This window comes from Erythrolamprus reginae, chromosome 1, assembly GCF_031021105.1.
Source record: "Erythrolamprus reginae isolate rEryReg1 chromosome 1, rEryReg1.hap1, whole genome shotgun sequence".
Lineage (NCBI taxonomy): Eukaryota > Metazoa > Chordata > Lepidosauria > Squamata > Dipsadidae > Erythrolamprus > Erythrolamprus reginae.
The window spans coordinates 154,268,573-154,286,168 of record NC_091950.1 but is presented as its reverse complement, the minus strand read 5'-3'; the positions used below and the strand labels follow the sequence as shown (position 1 = coordinate 154,286,168).

At 39.8% G+C, this 17,596-nt stretch overlaps 1 protein-coding gene across 1 annotated transcript in view; it reads left to right on the top strand.

The window, feature by feature from the left end:
* Window positions 1–2,223: 2,223 nt before the first annotated feature.
* CNTNAP5 (contactin associated protein family member 5) overlaps window positions 2,224–17,596 on the top strand; it is a 485,513-nt gene continuing 470,140 nt past the window's right edge. The window contains exon 1 of the mRNA XM_070729992.1: window positions 2,224–2,308. Coding sequence (XP_070586093.1) covers window positions 2,224–2,308 — 85 coding nt within the window. The remainder of the gene's footprint in view (window positions 2,309–17,596) is intronic.

The following is a 17,596-nucleotide window of genomic DNA, read 5'->3' as shown; positions in this document are numbered from 1 at the left end:
AAAATGGTCATAAGTAATTTTTTTCTGTGCCATTGTAATTTTTGAATTGTCACTAAATGAACTTTTATAACTTGAGAATTACCTATATTGAAACAAAGATTGATAAGAGTCTTTCTGATGGAAGCAGGGATGAGATGTCAGTAATCTGATGTGCTATTTTCCCCATAACAGTTTGTCTTGGGATTGCCACATTGGAGCTGAAATGAAAGCCTTTATCTTTTGTATACAATTGAAAAAATGAAAGTAATATAAACAAAGCCCAGGTTTCTCTTAACTCATTCTCATTACCATATTTCCTATCCATTGTTTTATCTTTAGCTAGTCTCTTAAAAACTCAGATTCCCATTCCAGGACTTATTTTTATACTCCAAACATCCAAATCTAGAGCAACCAGATCTGTATTGCAAAATTCCAGTTGACCAATAGATGACAGCAAAGGTGTTTTCTGATTCTCTTTGCTACCATCTATTGCTCACCCAGCTTTTTACAGCGCAAATCCAATCAACCTTACACAAGAGCAAACTTTGCCTACTACCCAGGAGGTTTCCAGAAACAGTCCAAGGGCTTCTTCCCTCTCTGGTACCACACTCATGTGAACAATTTTTGAACATGCAAATTTCACTCTCCATGAACCATCTTAAGTCCGTGGATGCAGAGATCTAAAAACCTTCTAATCATTTCTGACCGCTCTCTTAATATATTTATTATCACGACAAAGATATTAATGACTCACGACAAAGATATTAACGCGCTGGAACAAACTCTCTCCTAGAGAATTAAAGTTGGGAATCCTGATACATTTTAAAAAAAAAATCTGCCTTTGATACTGCCAGATATCGACGTGAGCCAAAGGCGAAGCAAAGCAACAAAACGAAGACTTGGGAATTATGAAGCTAAGGTTCTGGAAAAAGACAGCAGCAGCAGTGCGGTAGCGGCGATGGAGAGTTTAACGAGCGTAACAAGGCAGAAACAACATTCTTCATTTTGCACCATTGGTAGAGAGGAGGTGTCAGGCTGACACTTCCTCGTCCCGTTGTCGTCCCCCACCCCCCCGCCTTATAAAACATCGTCACTTTGATAATGTGGGCAGCTGAGACTAACAAACGAAACCGTCTGTCTGTCGAATGGAAAGGTAAGGCTGCCGCCGACCGCCACGTAAAACCCATCCCCCCAGTTTCCAAGCCAGGATCTGATCTTTGTAGATCCCATATGTCTGGCTTAGGGTGCATTTCACACGTTCAAGGGCAGGTGTTGCTTGGCCCCTGCCTTGGCAGAGAAGGGGCGTTAATCTCACCTGGAGAAACCCCCTCCCCTTCCCTTAGGCCCCCTTCATCCCTCCGTTCCCCCTGACTCTTCCTCTCGAGGGGGACCCGAGGAAGACGATTGAACCCTCTCCTCCTTGACGCACCTGCCTCCCAAAGCTCATATTCCATCCGCGCCACCTTGGTCCCCAACCCTGCTTCAATTGCTCCCTCGTTTCGGGTCCAGAAGAGTACCCCCCCCCCCCTTATATCCTGTCGCGCGGATGGTCTCAGAACTCCCTTTTCTTTGATTTTCCAAGGTGGCGTTTCCTTCCCCATTTCGAGGGGTCAATCTCTCCCTTAAATCATCTATCTCCCCCCCTCTCTTTCTCTGTGTGTGGTGTGTGTGTGTGTGTGTGTGTGTGTGTGTGTGTGTCTGTCTGTCTGTCTGTCTGTCTGTCTGTCTGTCTGTCTGTCTCTTTCCCCCATCCCCTCTCTGCGGGCACCATCGGAAAGAGCGCAGCGCAGAAAGAGATGCTCCGCGCGGCCAACTTCCCCGGTAACTCCGGAGCCGATTGCCTGGGCTTGCTTAGCAGTGCTGAGAAAGGATCCTCCCTCTCGCCGGCGCGGGAGGAGGAGGAGGAGGGACGGGGAGGAGGCTGAGCAGGAGGCGGAGGTAGCGGGAAGGGCTCCTTTGCGCCTATAAGGAGTTCTCAGGCTTCCAGTCTTGCTGAATTCCAAAAGCAGCTCCAAAAGGAGGTGGATTGGCGAACCGGCTGGCCCTTTGGCGCTTTAAAGAGCTCTTTTGGAAGAGGCTTGGGCGAGAGAGGCGCCTTCTCTCCCTCTCGCCGCCTCGCCTCTTGTCTTTCCAACAGGCTCTCGGATGTCGGATGGAGTATATTGAGCCAAGGCAGGGAAACGAAGGCGGAGGAACCGCGGTTTAAAAATTGGAGATTAAAGGAGGCAAGGGCAGCCCGGGGCAATGGAGCCCGGGGCTCAACTCTTCAGCGCGGTGACTTTGCTGCTGCTGCTCAGCGGCTGGCGTTTCGGCTTCGCGGCTTCCATCTGTAAGTATCCCGGACTTTCTCCCTGCGATTTCCGGCGAGATCTGTTCTGGGTTGGGTAACAGGGGTTTTAGCTGGAACCAAGGACGGGGCCGACGGATCCAGCGGTTTGGGGTCCCGGGTGAAGTTAGCTTAAAGCCTTCGCTGCAAATCGGCTCTCGCTCTTTTTTCTCCACACTTTTCGTGCCAGAGAAGAAGGGAAGGAAGGTGTGGACCGGGTTACCACCCTTAAAAAAAATCACAAAAAGCAAACCGAAGTTGCGGAAATCTCAGCATCCTTTTGCTCCCCTGTGCGACAATTCTCTGCCTTAATCTGGTCGGAAGGGAAGTTGGCTTCCTCTGGGTCTCTTCGAATGAATGACTGGTGATTTGTATTCTTGCGTTAAAGGCTACGTTTTCCGTGTTGCTGATGGTAACGTGGAAATGCCTTCAGTCTCCTCTCCCTTGCAGAGTGAGGATGGCTCCTACTGCTGTCTTAAAGGTTTCAAATTCAACACACACACACACACACACCCTTTTCCAAACGGACTAATATCTTTGTTATTTTGCTCATCGCGGAGTAGTGGTGTCTCTTCTGCTCTCTTCCAGTTGCCCCGTGTAATTCTGGTTTGTCTCTTTTAGACAGGATCAGTATCTGCGCTTCTGTTTCAGGATTAACCTGATGGGTTTCCCCAAGCCATGGTTAAACACAACAGCCTTCCACAACATGATGGTCTTCAAACATATTAGTTTGTGACTCCCACCTTCCTTGGACAGCATGTTCAATGTCTGACTGGCTTACAAGTAGTTGGAGACACCAGTTTGGGGAAGACTAAACCTCCCTCTCAATGTTGAAGAGGCATCACATTGAGGCTTGAAAGCACGTGTGATTATTAAAGAATGTATGAATAGTTTGGTGTAGTTCTTTAAAAAAAAAAGAATAAGAAAAAGCACTGATATCATTTTAAAACTACTAGTCACTCATGGGTTCCTTGTTACTTCCATGTCACATGCATGGCTTGGACTATTCTGATTTTTCATTTGTAAAGAAATCCCTCCATCCTCATCTGAACTGCTCCTTGCATTATTACTATTTGATGGGTTTGGTTAGATATCACTAGTCAGGTGTTGTGACAAAGCATTTTTGGGTGTAGATTGCCAATGCCACTGAGAGGGACAGAGTTTACACAGTTTCAGATAATTATTTCCCTCCAGGGTTGGAGTCCCTTCTTACCGGGTGACCCTTGAACGTAGCTAAGGGCAGGGACTGCTCCTAAAGAATGGTCTCCAATATGCTGAGTCAGAAAGTAAGTCCCATTGAGTTTATTGGGTTCTCTTGCCTCAGAATGGCTGGATTGGAGAATTATGCACTGTTGATATGTTGCTTTGGAAGATGACATGGATAAAATAACACCACATGAGATGCATTGCAATGTGTCAGTAACAGTGCTTAGCAGAAGTGACTGAGAACATAACTGTTCACTGAAGTCATGCAAGATTTTAATCCCGTTCACAAATTTATGTAGATTAGAGCATATGGGCAAATGTTTAAGAATGGGGCCAGTTGGTAGGACACATTTTAACCAATGCCTTCCCTGTGTTTTATTCACCGAGTGCCATTAAGCACAAGGAAAATATATTTGGAACAAATGATTTATATTCTTCATGCCTTGATGGAAAGGAATGAGTTGTTTCTTGAGTTCCTAATAGCTTTTTGAACGCTAGAGGTCACTCTTACCATTTTGATTCCCTTCCTTGAAATTGGGGGGAGGGGTGCTAAAAGAAATATATTTCGGATATCTACCCAGTTGAAGCAATGGACTACTCTGAATAAAAAGGAATGCAATAAGCTTCATGAATGACTCTCTTGTGGGTGTGCCTTCAGGTTGGATTTTAATGAATAAAAATAGTAAGCAGGCAGTAAAACTTCTTTCTACCTGGGATAATGGCTAATATGGTTTAAGAACATTCTGGAATACTAAGTGTGAAGCTATTTAACCACCAAGTCTTACTATTACCCAGTTTGTAATAAAGTTAATTCGAATATCGGTTTAAAAGAAAACTCTGAGTTAATGAGCTTTACTATTTCTTGGGTGACACTTTAATTTCCCCATACTAGTAAACATTTCCGCTGAACACCGAAACCGCTCCCTAAATATTTGGGATTTTATCTTTGTTAAGCATAGTGATCAATTCTTTTATTGTACTAGATACAATTCTTATGCATTCATTAAGCAATGAATTTAGCAGGCTGCTTTCCCTCAGGAGCCTTTGGGAAAGTTATTCCATAAAACAGCCACTGTTACTGTTTTCCATACATTTTTCCGTTCTTTTGAATGGTTTGGGGCAATAATAAGCAAAACCATTGTTTCAGCTATTATGAAACTTTTTTCCATTCACTTCAACCGGATGTTGGTCAAAACTGAAAACTGAAATAATAATTTCTCTGTATAGACAAGGATACTTTTCGCTCATTGAAATACCAGATCATTCCTTGTAATCTTTTAATTCATTCTCTTCATTTGTAATTGTTTCATTAGAGGGTAGGCAAAAGTTATCCAAGGACTAGAATGCTTCCATTTTATTAGTGATGTTTCAGAAAGCATGCCAAATTCTCTTTTGGAATGACTATCTAGGTAAATTTAAGATTGATTCCTGCATATTTATTTAATAGCCAGCCTCAGAATAATCAATTTTATTATTGATGACTTGATTATTTGAAATGATAACATAAAGGAAGGTACCAAGCTTGAGGACCTGTGAGTTAACTCTGCATATTAAAATCATCAACAGCAGTAAGAGTCTGCGGAGAGGGGCGGCATACAAATCTAAATAATAAATAATAAATAAATATAAGGCATCTGTGCTGTGCAAATTTGTAATGTCTTCAGCTGCACTTTAGTAATTGTTTTAACAGAGCCACCCATTATCTCAGTGGTTCCCACAAACATCCAAGAGAAAAATCAGTGCTTTTCACAATTCCGCCAATATTTAATACAATCCATACCCAAAGCCTAGCTTTGGTAGTCAGTTTACCTTTTTGCCTGTCATATAAGTTGTCAATTGAAATACACAGCGAAAATCTTGGTTTAGCCAAAAATAAATTGTAATGATTAAAAGTCAAACTCTGTTGTTGGGAAAATTGAGCTCTTGGCAGTTTCGGAAAAGAAGAATCGGAGTTCTGAAAGGGATCAGAGAAAGGTCACTTAGATTTAACCTCTGAGCGAAGGTGTACTTTTCAAGACTTTAATAGATTAGCCCCATGTCAATCCAGATCATAGGATTCTGTGGAAAATGTTTGGTATCTGATCTGCCAGCTGAATAAGAAATCGCCTTTATGCAGTTCCCAATAGAGCAGATTTTTCTTGATCTCATCTATTTTTGTACAAACTAACCTTGACCACATTTAAAATAAGATCTGTCCTGAAAGTACAAAACAACAAAATATCAGTGTTTGAATTAGTATGTATGTCATAGAAGCAAGGATAGTTTGTGAGGAAGAATAATGAATAGTGTTGTTTTAAACAACGAATGTGTGCATGTGTGTTTTTAACTTCCTCCTCCTAATACTTTTACTTCTCATCTTTAGTGCTTGCTTAACTCTATCCTGGAAATGAATAATTTGATCTGTGTCTGTGTGTAGGTTCCTATGTGTGTGTGTGTGTGTGTGTGTGTGTGTGTGTGTGTGTGTGTGTGTGTGAAAGAGAGAGCTATTTATTTCCTTACCATGTGTTAGATTATATCCTATCTTTCATTTCTTTGATTCTTGGTACACTGCATTAAAAAGAGATTCTGCCGCTTTCTATCTGCTTGATCAGCATATAACTTGATTATAACATTTCCTGAGCTATTTCAACAATGGGCTATCTGGGCGGTCAGTGGACAGTGTTACAAAAATTACTTTTCCTAATGTATTTCCAGAAATATTTCAGTCTTGCTCCATCAAAACCCTTTATTAGATTACTACAATAGTAATGAGATTTCTCCCCAGGATTCTAATTGCTGGGAAATAGATATAGCAATCATTAGTGTGTATTTCTATTTTATCATGTTTGTAATGGGTATGATTTTAATAGTGATATCCTTGTTTGCTTGTAAGAAGAACTTTCTGCTTAACCTTGGGGTTTCTAGAAGCTTTCTTATATTTATTTTAGTACTTTTGTTTTTACTAGTTTTTATTACTAATTTGGGAAGATGCAATTTGTAGCAAGTTTGTCCATATACACATCCAAATAAAGCATTCATTACTAATTCCGTGATGAAATAATTGCAAAGGGAAGGGTAAAATATCTGCTTCTGAGATATGGTAAAACAGCAGAAGCAATATGTTGGTAGATAGAATAGAATAGAATAGAATAGAATTTATTGGCCAAGTGTGATTGGACACACAAGGAATTTGTCTTGGTGCATATGCTCTCAGCGTACATAAAATAAAATACACATTTGTCAAGAATCATGTGGTACAACACTTAATGATTGTCATAGGGGTCAAATAAGCAATGAAGAAGCAATATTAATAAAAAATCTTAGGATATAAGTAACAAGATGCACTTGGACTGAACGGCACAACTAGAAGTTGTGTTGCTGATTTCAAATTTTCAGCACACTACCATAGGATTGGAGGCAATGCTCCTGATATGCCCTTGGATGCTCACTCAGTCAACATCCTTTGTTGTGTGATAGAAGGATGCTAAATCCACTTTGTCCTACTCTATGTATGCAGTTGGAGCAACCCACATAGCGGCAGTCTTTTCAATATAATGATTAATACGTCTTTAACAATATTATATAGAAACACTGAAATTGAAATTTAGTGGGTGGGGGGAAACCACCATCCAGCCTATAATGATTACCACAACATGTAATAATTTATCATGCTGCAATAATTTTGTGACCTGTTTTATCGATGTTATACTGTAGTCACTGTGAAGAGGGAGTAAACTTGGAGAAGGACGTTGTTTGGAATACCAACCATGAAAGTAGAGAGACCAGTTGCTACAGATAAAACCATAGACTTTTTCTACTCTCGCCCCCACACTTTCTTACTAAATTTTGTTGTCCTCGGAGCATAGAGAAAGGGACTTGGTTTGTGAATGTATTTTCATTTGATGAAAAGAGTCAAGTAGACGTAATAAAAGATCAGCTAAGGAAAATGCAACTGAAGTGATAATAAGCAGACCAGAGCCGATATTTTTACTTTTATTATTATTATTGTTCAGTGCATAGTCAGACAGATGATTATACTGGATATGGCATTTTTCCTTACCTACTGAGTCATTCCCAAGAACCTGGTAAATGCAGATGTTGGTGTTTGATGATGTTAACAAGGTTGTAAGCTGATCTGAGTAAAACTTTCTTCTGCAATTGACTGGTGATGATTTTGTCAATGCTGATGGTGTTCAAGTGATGCTCCAGTTGTTTTGAGATTGCACCCAAGTTGCCTATCACTATTGGAACTATCTTTGCTTTCTTTTCCCAGAGTTGTTCTACTTCTGTTATTGTTATTTGCTATCACTACTACTTACTTTTAAAGCTCTAATGATTATTTCACTTGAACTGGAATAAGGAAGTTTTTGTGATGTTCTTTAATATGTTTCTTAAATGCATTCTTATATATGCATTGCTCTTTCAGGTTCTGATATATCTTTAAGAGTAGGAGGCAATACATTTATTATCTTAAAAGCCATTGGACTACTTGTCACTATCAAAATAACAGCAGCAACTTTTCTAAGTAGGGAATATTTTGTTATGGAGTACATCTTGCTTCCAAATGTTATCCGTGCAAATAGTGCCTGGGCAAATAGTACATCTGCTAATCTTTTTTAAAACAAAGCAAAACAAAACAAAACTGTAGCTAATTCACTTGATCTAGTAGCAATGTTAAAATGCAGAAGAAGTGTTCAAAAGAAAATATTGGATTTCATTTGTTTAAATTTGAAATAAATGATGGAGTTTGGCAGGTGATTGATCAAGATCCCAATATTTGCTATCTTTCTCTGTCCCTCATCTGCTAGTGTACTGTTACTTACTGCCCTCTATGTTCTCTCTGACACTTAAAGAATAGCAGCTTATTGCAGTAAAACATAACATTTATACTACCTCATAAGACTGTGGTATCCACATTCTAAACAGAATCCATTTAGTTCCTTTTTTAAAAAAATACTTCATTTTCTTAGATTGTACATCAGAGTTTGTTGGGTCATCCTCAGAACAAGAGTCTAAAATAATAAATAGTAACGAAGGACAATGTAAATAAGTATTTTGATATCGTAACAAAATAGCAACAACAACAACAACAAAAACCCAACCCAACCCAAGGCAGTGCCTTTTTAAATTCTTATGAGATAGTAGAATTTCTATGAACACAAGATAGGGTAACCAAGTAAATAAACCTAGACAAGTTATTATCTCTCTGTGCATGTATACATAAGCATTCAAGTCTATGTACATTTTTATTTCAAAACAGAAACCCAGTTTTGCCAGTAAATATCCAATGTTTATATTCTGCCATAGGATTTTGTTGAAAATGATTTTACCGAATAAAATAATCAATATCTCTAGAAGAAATGAAAAGTTTTATTTTCCCACTGTTTCATTTATTGTGACAGGTATGGAGTCATTTTGTTCCACTCCACAAAGTTCTTCTATTTGGAAAAGTGAATTCTAAAACTTGAGGAAACCTTTAGCAATTCTTTTAGAATATTTGTAGTGTTGAACACTTTGACACTGCTTTATGTACAGAAAAAGTGAGACTGCCGGATAGCAATGCCATGAGCTTTAAATCTGTTTGATGGATAGTGAAAATATAATCCGGGTAGCTAGGCAGCAGCTCATTAGAATGTGTGGTACCCCGATTTTTCACCCTTATTAGTGGTATAACAGGTAAATCTGGATCAAGGTATCCAAAATTGCCATAGAGAACTGTTTTGCTCTTCTCAACTACATACGATGCAGCTATTGCTGAAGAGACGGAGTAACGACTCGGACACCAGAGCTGGATTTAAACTTGGGTCATTTTTATTATAATAAATTTGCATAATTTATTAATTAAATTAGCATAAATTAGCATAAATTTGCATAATCAACATACTTAACTATGACCCGGAACCAAATGGACCTGCAGGGTCAAACAAACACTTCCGGGGCGGAAATGACGTAAAAGGTCAACATTCCTGGGCAACTATGGGCGTAATCGATGCTGGTCCAGGTGAGGGACCTCTCCCTCACCTGAGACCATGCCATACACTCGCATGAGGGGGGTCCCGCCGGCTCACCCCTACCCTGGGACTTCAATAGCGGGACCCAAAGACAGGTTCCCCCCAAGTGCGCAGGTAGCACCCACCATGGTCTTGGAGAGAACCTGTCAATCATCCCCAAAGATGCCCAAGGGAGAACGCGCAGTTGCTGAAACCACCCAGATTTCCGCCCCTAACCTGCCTACCCAATGACCAGAGGTAAGCCAATTAACCTAATTAAATGCAAACACCCCCTAACCGCACATCCATCTCCCCAGTGTGGAATGGGCGAAAAAACAGCCTGGCCTAATGGGCGAGGCTGCAAAAAATTCCCATTCGGCCCCCGCAGGCGACCCCGAAGCACACTGCAAAATAGGGAAGGGCGGGTGGGTGTCTGCACAAGCCACCAGGTCCGGGCGAAAAGGCTCTCTTCCCGGCCTGCTGTCCCTTAAATAGGGCCAGCAGGCCCCGCCCGGACCTGACGTCATGCCCAGCCACGTGGGAAGGGCATTCTCGGCCGAAATCTCGCATCGCGAGATTTCGGCCGAAAACAAGATGGCGGCCGCCATCGGGAGGGCCCGAGTCTGCCGGCCCTCCAGCAAAAGCGCCGGGAAGCCGGTGAGTCGGCCGGCGATATTATGTGGTTATCCATGCCAAATATCTTTACCAGAGGCATAACATGAAAGGCAATCAGGACAGGAAATTATAATGAAGTTTAATTATCTCATACAGTACATATTTCTGCATAATGGTTAAGATTCACAAAATGCAGAAGATCCATGCTCAGAGCTTATCAGTGTTTTGAATCTATATTTAAAATAGTTACAGAGAATATCAAAGTTATAACTGCAACCCTGGCAAGGGAGTGTCGTTAAAATTTCCTACCTGTCCCATTTGCTAATTCACTTCCCTATATATTTGCTGGGTCTGAAGCCTTGCCGTGAAATGTAATTTGCCTCCCGATTTCTAAAGATTTATTTACATGGGCAAGCCTGTCTCATTATCAGTATTAATATCATGGGGCTTTCTTCCCCTTTAGTCCCTTTTGAAGGAATAGCTTTGTTTGGATGCTTGGATACTTTGTTCAGTTGCGAAACTCAAACTGATCTTGAAATATTGTCTTAGAGCAACATGACAGGGTTGGTGGGGCACAGATATGAGAGTATTCCTTGCATATGCTTGCAAATGTTTACTATAAGAAGGGTGTCATGGTAACTGGTCATAAAGCATCCATTTATCTCCTTGCAAGGTGCTTCCTGTTAAACTCTGCTTAGCTTTGTCTTTGGAAGTGTGTACATCCATCCAGAAACAATTTTATCCACTAGGTTATCTATTTTTCATTTTTTCATTTCTCAAAATGCACAATACACCTGGAAATAATGATGGTGTCACAAGCTGAAGTTTTGCTTCGCAGACGGCTAGTTTCCATCATTATCATCCAAAATATCTAGAGGATCTAAAGGAGATACCTGTGGCCATACCATGGTTTTGGACAAAGCTCACCATTGGGAATGCTCCCAAAATAAAATTATGGAATTATTTTATTTATTTTATTTATTTAATAGGCTTTATATGGCCTCCCACTCACTTTCAGTTTACATTGAGATGCTTACAAATAATGCAAGAATCAAATAAAAATATTCGGTGTGACTTCTTTTCTATGTACTGTTCTATTTTGGGGCACATTTATCTCCTTGTGAGCAGATTCTGTCCTTGTTTTGTAAAACCTGAAAAGCTGTTTACTAATGAACATATGTGAAACAATGTTTATTGATTTTCTTTATTTCTATGTCAGCAATTTTCTCATAGCTGAGAAACCAGCGCCGCGTCTATCTATTGTCTATAAATTATACAGCGTAGAGGAAAAAGTAGGTTAATGAACACTAAAACTCCCTGATTATTCTTTTTTTTCCCTCCCTCAGAGATAATGTCCACAATCTGGTGTACAGACAAATACACTAAGGGCTCATTGAAATTAGTAAGATTTAATGTGTGCAAATGTTTTCTGGATTGTGCCAACTGTGTCTCCTTGATTGGTTCAGGTGAGAGGACCTCTCATCATTCTTCCTCCCCCTTAAATCATCTGTGTGTGTGTTTGTGTGTGTGTGTGTGTGTGTGTGAGAGAGAGAGAGAGAGAGAGGGAGAGGGAGAGGGAGAGGGAGAGAGATATTCTTATTTACTTATTTTATTTTATTCATTTGTTTTATCAAGTGCGTATTGGTAGTATACAAGATATAGCAATATTTATATACATGCAGGGGTGGGCTACTGCCTGGATGGGAGGAAACGCAATAGGGTAGCAAAAATGGAGCTCCATCCCAGAACACCCAATTTGCACTGAAAGATATTGAAGGAAAATGCAGGGCATCCTGCATAAGCCATGCCCACAGTCTGGCAGTAAACATTTTGGTAGCCCTTCACTGTATACATGTTACTAGTAAGAGAGAAACATTAGGACAGGGGACAGAAGACACACTTGTGCACTTATGCACGCCCCTTACTGACCTCTTAGGAATCGGGAATGGTCAACAGTGGATAGTCTAAGGGTAAAGTTTTTGGGATTAGGTGATGATACTACTACAGGTAGTGAGTTCCATGCATCAACTACTTGGTTACTAAATTCGCATTTCCTGCAGTTGAGTTTAGAGCAGTGTACTTAAAGTTTGTATCTGTTGTGTGCTCATGTGTTATTGTGGTTGAAGCTGAAGTAATCTTTCCCCATAAACACTCCAAAATGGAACTTTCCATCAGTGTCTCTAATTTATTTATTTATTTATTTATTTATTATTTGGATTTGTATGCCGCCCCTCTCCGAAGACTCGGGGCGGCTCACAACAGTGAAAACAAATCATAATAATCCAATTAATTAAAAGATTTAAAGATTTAAAAAACCCCATATGCTAACAGACACACACACAAGCATACCATGTATAAATTAAACGTGCCCAGGGGGAGATGTTTAATTTCCCCATGCCTGATGGCAAAGGTGGGTTTTGAGGAGTTTACGGAAGGCAGGAAGAGTAGGGGCAGTTCTGATCTCCGGGGGGAGTTGGTTCCAGAGAGCCGGTGCCGCCACAGAGAAGGCTCTTCCCCTGGGGCCCGCCAACCGACATTGTTTAGTTGACGGGACCCGGAGAAAGCCAACTCTGTGGGACCTAATCGGTCGCTGGGATTTGTGCGGCAGAAGGCGGTCTCAGAGATATTCTGGTCCGATGTTTGAAAGCAAGCAACAGGAAAAAAGCAACAACCCCAAAACAATGCCTTAGATAAATTGGAGCAAAGGTAGCTATCTAGCTCTATCAAAGTATTCTTGATACAGCTCTAATGATACCTCTATTGATCCCAGTTATTCCCCACCATTGGTTAAATTCATCATCATGATAATGAATGGGTATCTCTGCCTGGTTCTGCCTTGCTGCTCTCTAACTACAATGCCTGCAGATCCATTCAAGATAGAGTCTTTGTATTCACCTCATTCGGAGCCAAATTTGTCACAAGCCTTCTAAGTTTAAGCAAACAAATCATTTTCTAAAGACTTCATCTGAAATAGGTAATCCCAGTGGGGGTTTCCTCCCCGTGTAATTAAACTCCGCTTTCCCAGTCAAACCTCAGAGGCCCTGGCCCTGGAAGAAGAGAGTGTCATCAAAGCAATCAACATGCATCTGAGAAACAGGCCGACTCCTGTGTACAGTGCTAGATGGATGTCACTGATAATTAATTCACTTGTATTAATCCTTTCCTTGCTTTTTCTAATTGCTTTGCACAGATTCTTATGGGCCAGTTCTACCATCTGCTCTGCTGATCAGTAGAATTGATTGAGTTTTAAGTGGCGGCGACGGTGCCACGCCGAACCAAGAGAACACAGTGGATGCCAAAATACTGCCATATTTTATTTTTAACTATCCAAGCTGTTATGCAGTTTAAAAAGAATAACCACCACAAATTCAGGAGCACGATAATGAAATGGCCCTGACAGACAGATGTTCAGTAGACCTCGTCTCTCATCCCTGGCCACAAACTGCTATATCAAAACATAGAAGAGGGGAGGACGCTCTTTTCACAAGAGAAGTGAAAAGATTCCTTGAAGTCATTTTAGGATTTTTTTTAGTTGATTTGTTTCCATAAGAGCCTACCAGTTATTATTTTTGCAGCAAAACTGTTGTGACATTTTTGATACTGACGAGTATTTCCTAAACTTTTGAACAGTGTTTTCAAATACTCAAATCAGTAGCCTACATTATTTAATAATTCTTGTGCAGTCCTTGGTGTTGGTTGATTGCTCGTAGACATTTCATAATCTAATATCTAATATCTGCAAGCAAACAAGGACTCCAAATTTCAACTCTGAGCTACAGATATTCTCTTCCTATAATTCTTAAAGACCCTTTTAAGGTAATTGAGAGCTTTAATTACCTGCCCCCGACCCCCATTGTAGCTTGTAAACCCACAGTGGTGCAGTGGGTAGAGTGCAATACTGGATGCTACTTCTGCTGATCACCAGCTGCCAGCAGTTTGGCACATCGAATCTCACCAGACTCAAGGTTGACTCAGCCTTCCATCCAGCCTTCCAAAATGAGGACCCACATTGTTGGGGGCAATATATGCTGACTCTATAAACCACTTAGAGAAGGCTGTAAAGCATTGTGAAGTGGTATATAAGTTTAAATGCTATTGCTAGTTAAGGGAGAGAAGGCAACCTGGAGCTCATTTAAAAACAATTTGGCTGAAAATTATTTTGGAAGAAGGAAATGGATGAGATATCACTTATGTTATATGAGCTTGTCTCTCTACGTGTCCCAGTTTTGGTTAAGTCCACATTTGTTAACAAGGCTGATGAATGACCTTCTAAAATAGAAATTCAAACTCCTCATTCCTTCTCACCATTTATGTGCATCCTCAAAATTGGACATGGGATATCCAGCCATGTCATTGATAAAATCCTACTAGATTTGGAAATACTTAGGCCTGCCAATAGTTGTTTGTCACTGGAAGATAGTGTTAGTGGATAGACCAGGGCTACCAAACTCATGGCCCAAGGGTGCTGGCCATGCCCATGCCCAGTTTAGTGAAGGGGGAAAAGGTCACCATATGTCATGCGATGCCGCCATGATGATATATATATATATATATATATATATATATATATATATATATATATATATATATTTGTTTTCGTAGATTTTCATGGGTATATGTATGTAGATTGTTCTGAGTTCGGGTTTTGCCCCATGTAATGTTTTGAGTGTCTATGCGACGTTTCGGTGAAATCACATTCACCATCATCAGGCTGAAGTTTTAAGCTTCGTGCTGCTGTAAATATGGATATTTAAATATTCCATATTTACAGCACCACGAAGGTTAAAACTTCAGTCTGATGATGGTGAATGTGATTTCACCGAAACGTCGCATAGACACTCAAAACAATACACGGGGCAAAACCCGAACTCAGAACAATCTACATATATATATATATGTACAGTATATATATATATATATATATGTAGATTGTTCTGAGTTCGGGTTTTGCCCTGTGTAATGTTTTGCATGTCTATGCGACGTTTCGGTGAAATCACATTCACCATCATCAGGCTGGAGTTCCAATCTTTGTGTTTTTGCAAATATATATATATATATATATATATATATATATATATATATATATATATATATATATATATATATATATTTACTTACGTACTTACTTACTTACTTACTTGCTTACTTATTTATTTATTTGATTTGTATGCCGCCCCTCTCCATGGACTTGGGGTGGCTAACAACAGTGGTAAAAACAACATGTGACAATCCAATACTAAAAACAACTAAAAACCCTTGTTATAAAACCAATCATACATACAAACATACCATGCATAAATTGTAAATACCTAAGGGGAAAGAATATCTCAGTTCCCTCATGCCTGACGGCAGAGGTAGGTTTTAAGGAGCTTATGAAAGGCAAGGAGGGTGGGGGCTATTCTAATCTCCAGGGGGAGTTGGTTCCAGGGGGGCCGGGGCCGCCACAGAGAAGGCTCTTCCCTTGGGTCCCGCCAAATGACATTGTTTAGTTGACGGGACCCGGAGAAGACCCACTCTGTGGGATCTAACTGGTCACTGGGATTCGTGAGTTTGACGCCCCTGGATAGATGATACCCAACTCTAACTGGATCTATATTCTTGGCCTTGATAGGCAGCTCCCATTGTCTATTCCTCCCATGCCTAGAGGTTTTTCAGAAGTCCTTCCCATAGAGCTTTGCCCACAGAAGCTCATGTACAGTATATGGAAATTATGAACACAATCTTTTCGATAAATATAGCAGATAAACAGTTAAGACTCCTGGCATGGCTCCTGCCCCTGTTCTGCTCTTGTCACCTTCAAGACACCACTTTTATAGAGAATAGGATAAAAAAAACCCCAACCTTTTCAGTATTTAGGAAGAATCAGCTTTTTTCTTTGCTGCAGGTGTGTTCATAACGCTCACTGGGGAAGTAATAGCTTTTAGAGATTATTACAATCCTCTTCCTTTTTTGCCAGTAGTTCCTGAGAATATAGCAGAGGGATAAAACCTTTTTTTTACTTGAATTATGCTGCCATTTGCATACAAATGGAATTAATGCAGAATTAGTCAGAGGACCATTAATAGGAAATCATGTTTTAGGGTTATAGAAACAAGCTTGCACAAGCCTGGAGTTTCTGCCAATGCAATGTCCTTTTTATTCTTTAGTTATATATGCAAAAATGAAATCAAAGCTTTCCTCTTAGAACTAATTGTAGTTCTCTAGTGCACAGAGGACTGTGCTTTCATTTTAAAAAATGTTGTTTGCTAAAATGAACTCATATTTTTACACCCAAAGTTGGGACAGCCTATTTGTAATATTCAGCAATGAGATATCTGATCAGCAAAGTATAATATAATAAGAGGTACAAGTTTATAATTTAAATTCCTCCTCCACCACCTCCTCCTCTTCTTCCCTTTCTCTTCCTCCTCCTCGTCTTCCCTTTCTTTTCCCTATCACAACTTTTCAAACATCAGGATTATGTTTTCTAAGCAAAACATACTACCAAATTCCAACAGACAATAGTACCACCTAGCACCAGGCAGAGAATATGGGAAACATTACTTTAGGTTTTTGCCGCCCTATTTGGTCTTCTGAATGCTACAAATAGATTAAAATAACTTACTTTAGCCAACTATATTGACCACCAGAAGGAACTTTTTATCTTTACTGGAATTTGTCCAATGTACCTCTAACTGATGAATAAGGATGCATTCATTCAGTCACTCACTGCCACCTTGTGATCTGTATAACTGTATACATTGTTCAGGATATCTGGATATGTATAAACGTAGATAAATTTGCTCCTTCCATGTTTGGGGATCAAGGTGAAGGTGGGCTATGCAAAACCTCATACAGGGAGAACCTGACATAAGGCAGCATCTGTATCTCTCTACTCTGAGAGCTTAAGGAAAGTAGAGGGACTGCAAGTACCTTATTTTATCTACACACATAGCAAGGAAAAGAAATAGCTGCTGCTGCAAAAAAAGAAAAAAAAGAAAACACCCATGATGTGCAAATTTTCATTAATTTCAAGAGACATTTAAATATAAACAAGAGTGAATATTCTCTTAGCTAGTAACAGAAGATGTGATCACTAGAATTCTAAGCAGGATGGCTTGGACGTAGCTCAATTTGTATTAAAACAAATCTTCCTAAAGAAACTTGAAAGGAAGTTGAAGGTGAGTTTAAGAATTCATTTAGACATTTTTTTAAAAAAAAAAACCAATCTAATGAAATATTTAGAAGCCTTGTTCATTTTTTCCCCTACACTTTGATCTGCATTTTACTAGTGGGGTGGGGGGTAAAGGGTAGTATATTACTATTTGTAGTAATTTGTGCTTAGTTTTTCATCGAAGCCTGTCCCACATTTGTCACTGGATTTCTTTGTTTTCAGCACAAATTAGCTGAATTAGATGCTGCACTTAGTGGATTTTTTTTAGTAGACCGAAAATAATAATAATAATAATAATAATAATAATAATAATAATAATAATAATAATAATAATAATTCACCTCTACA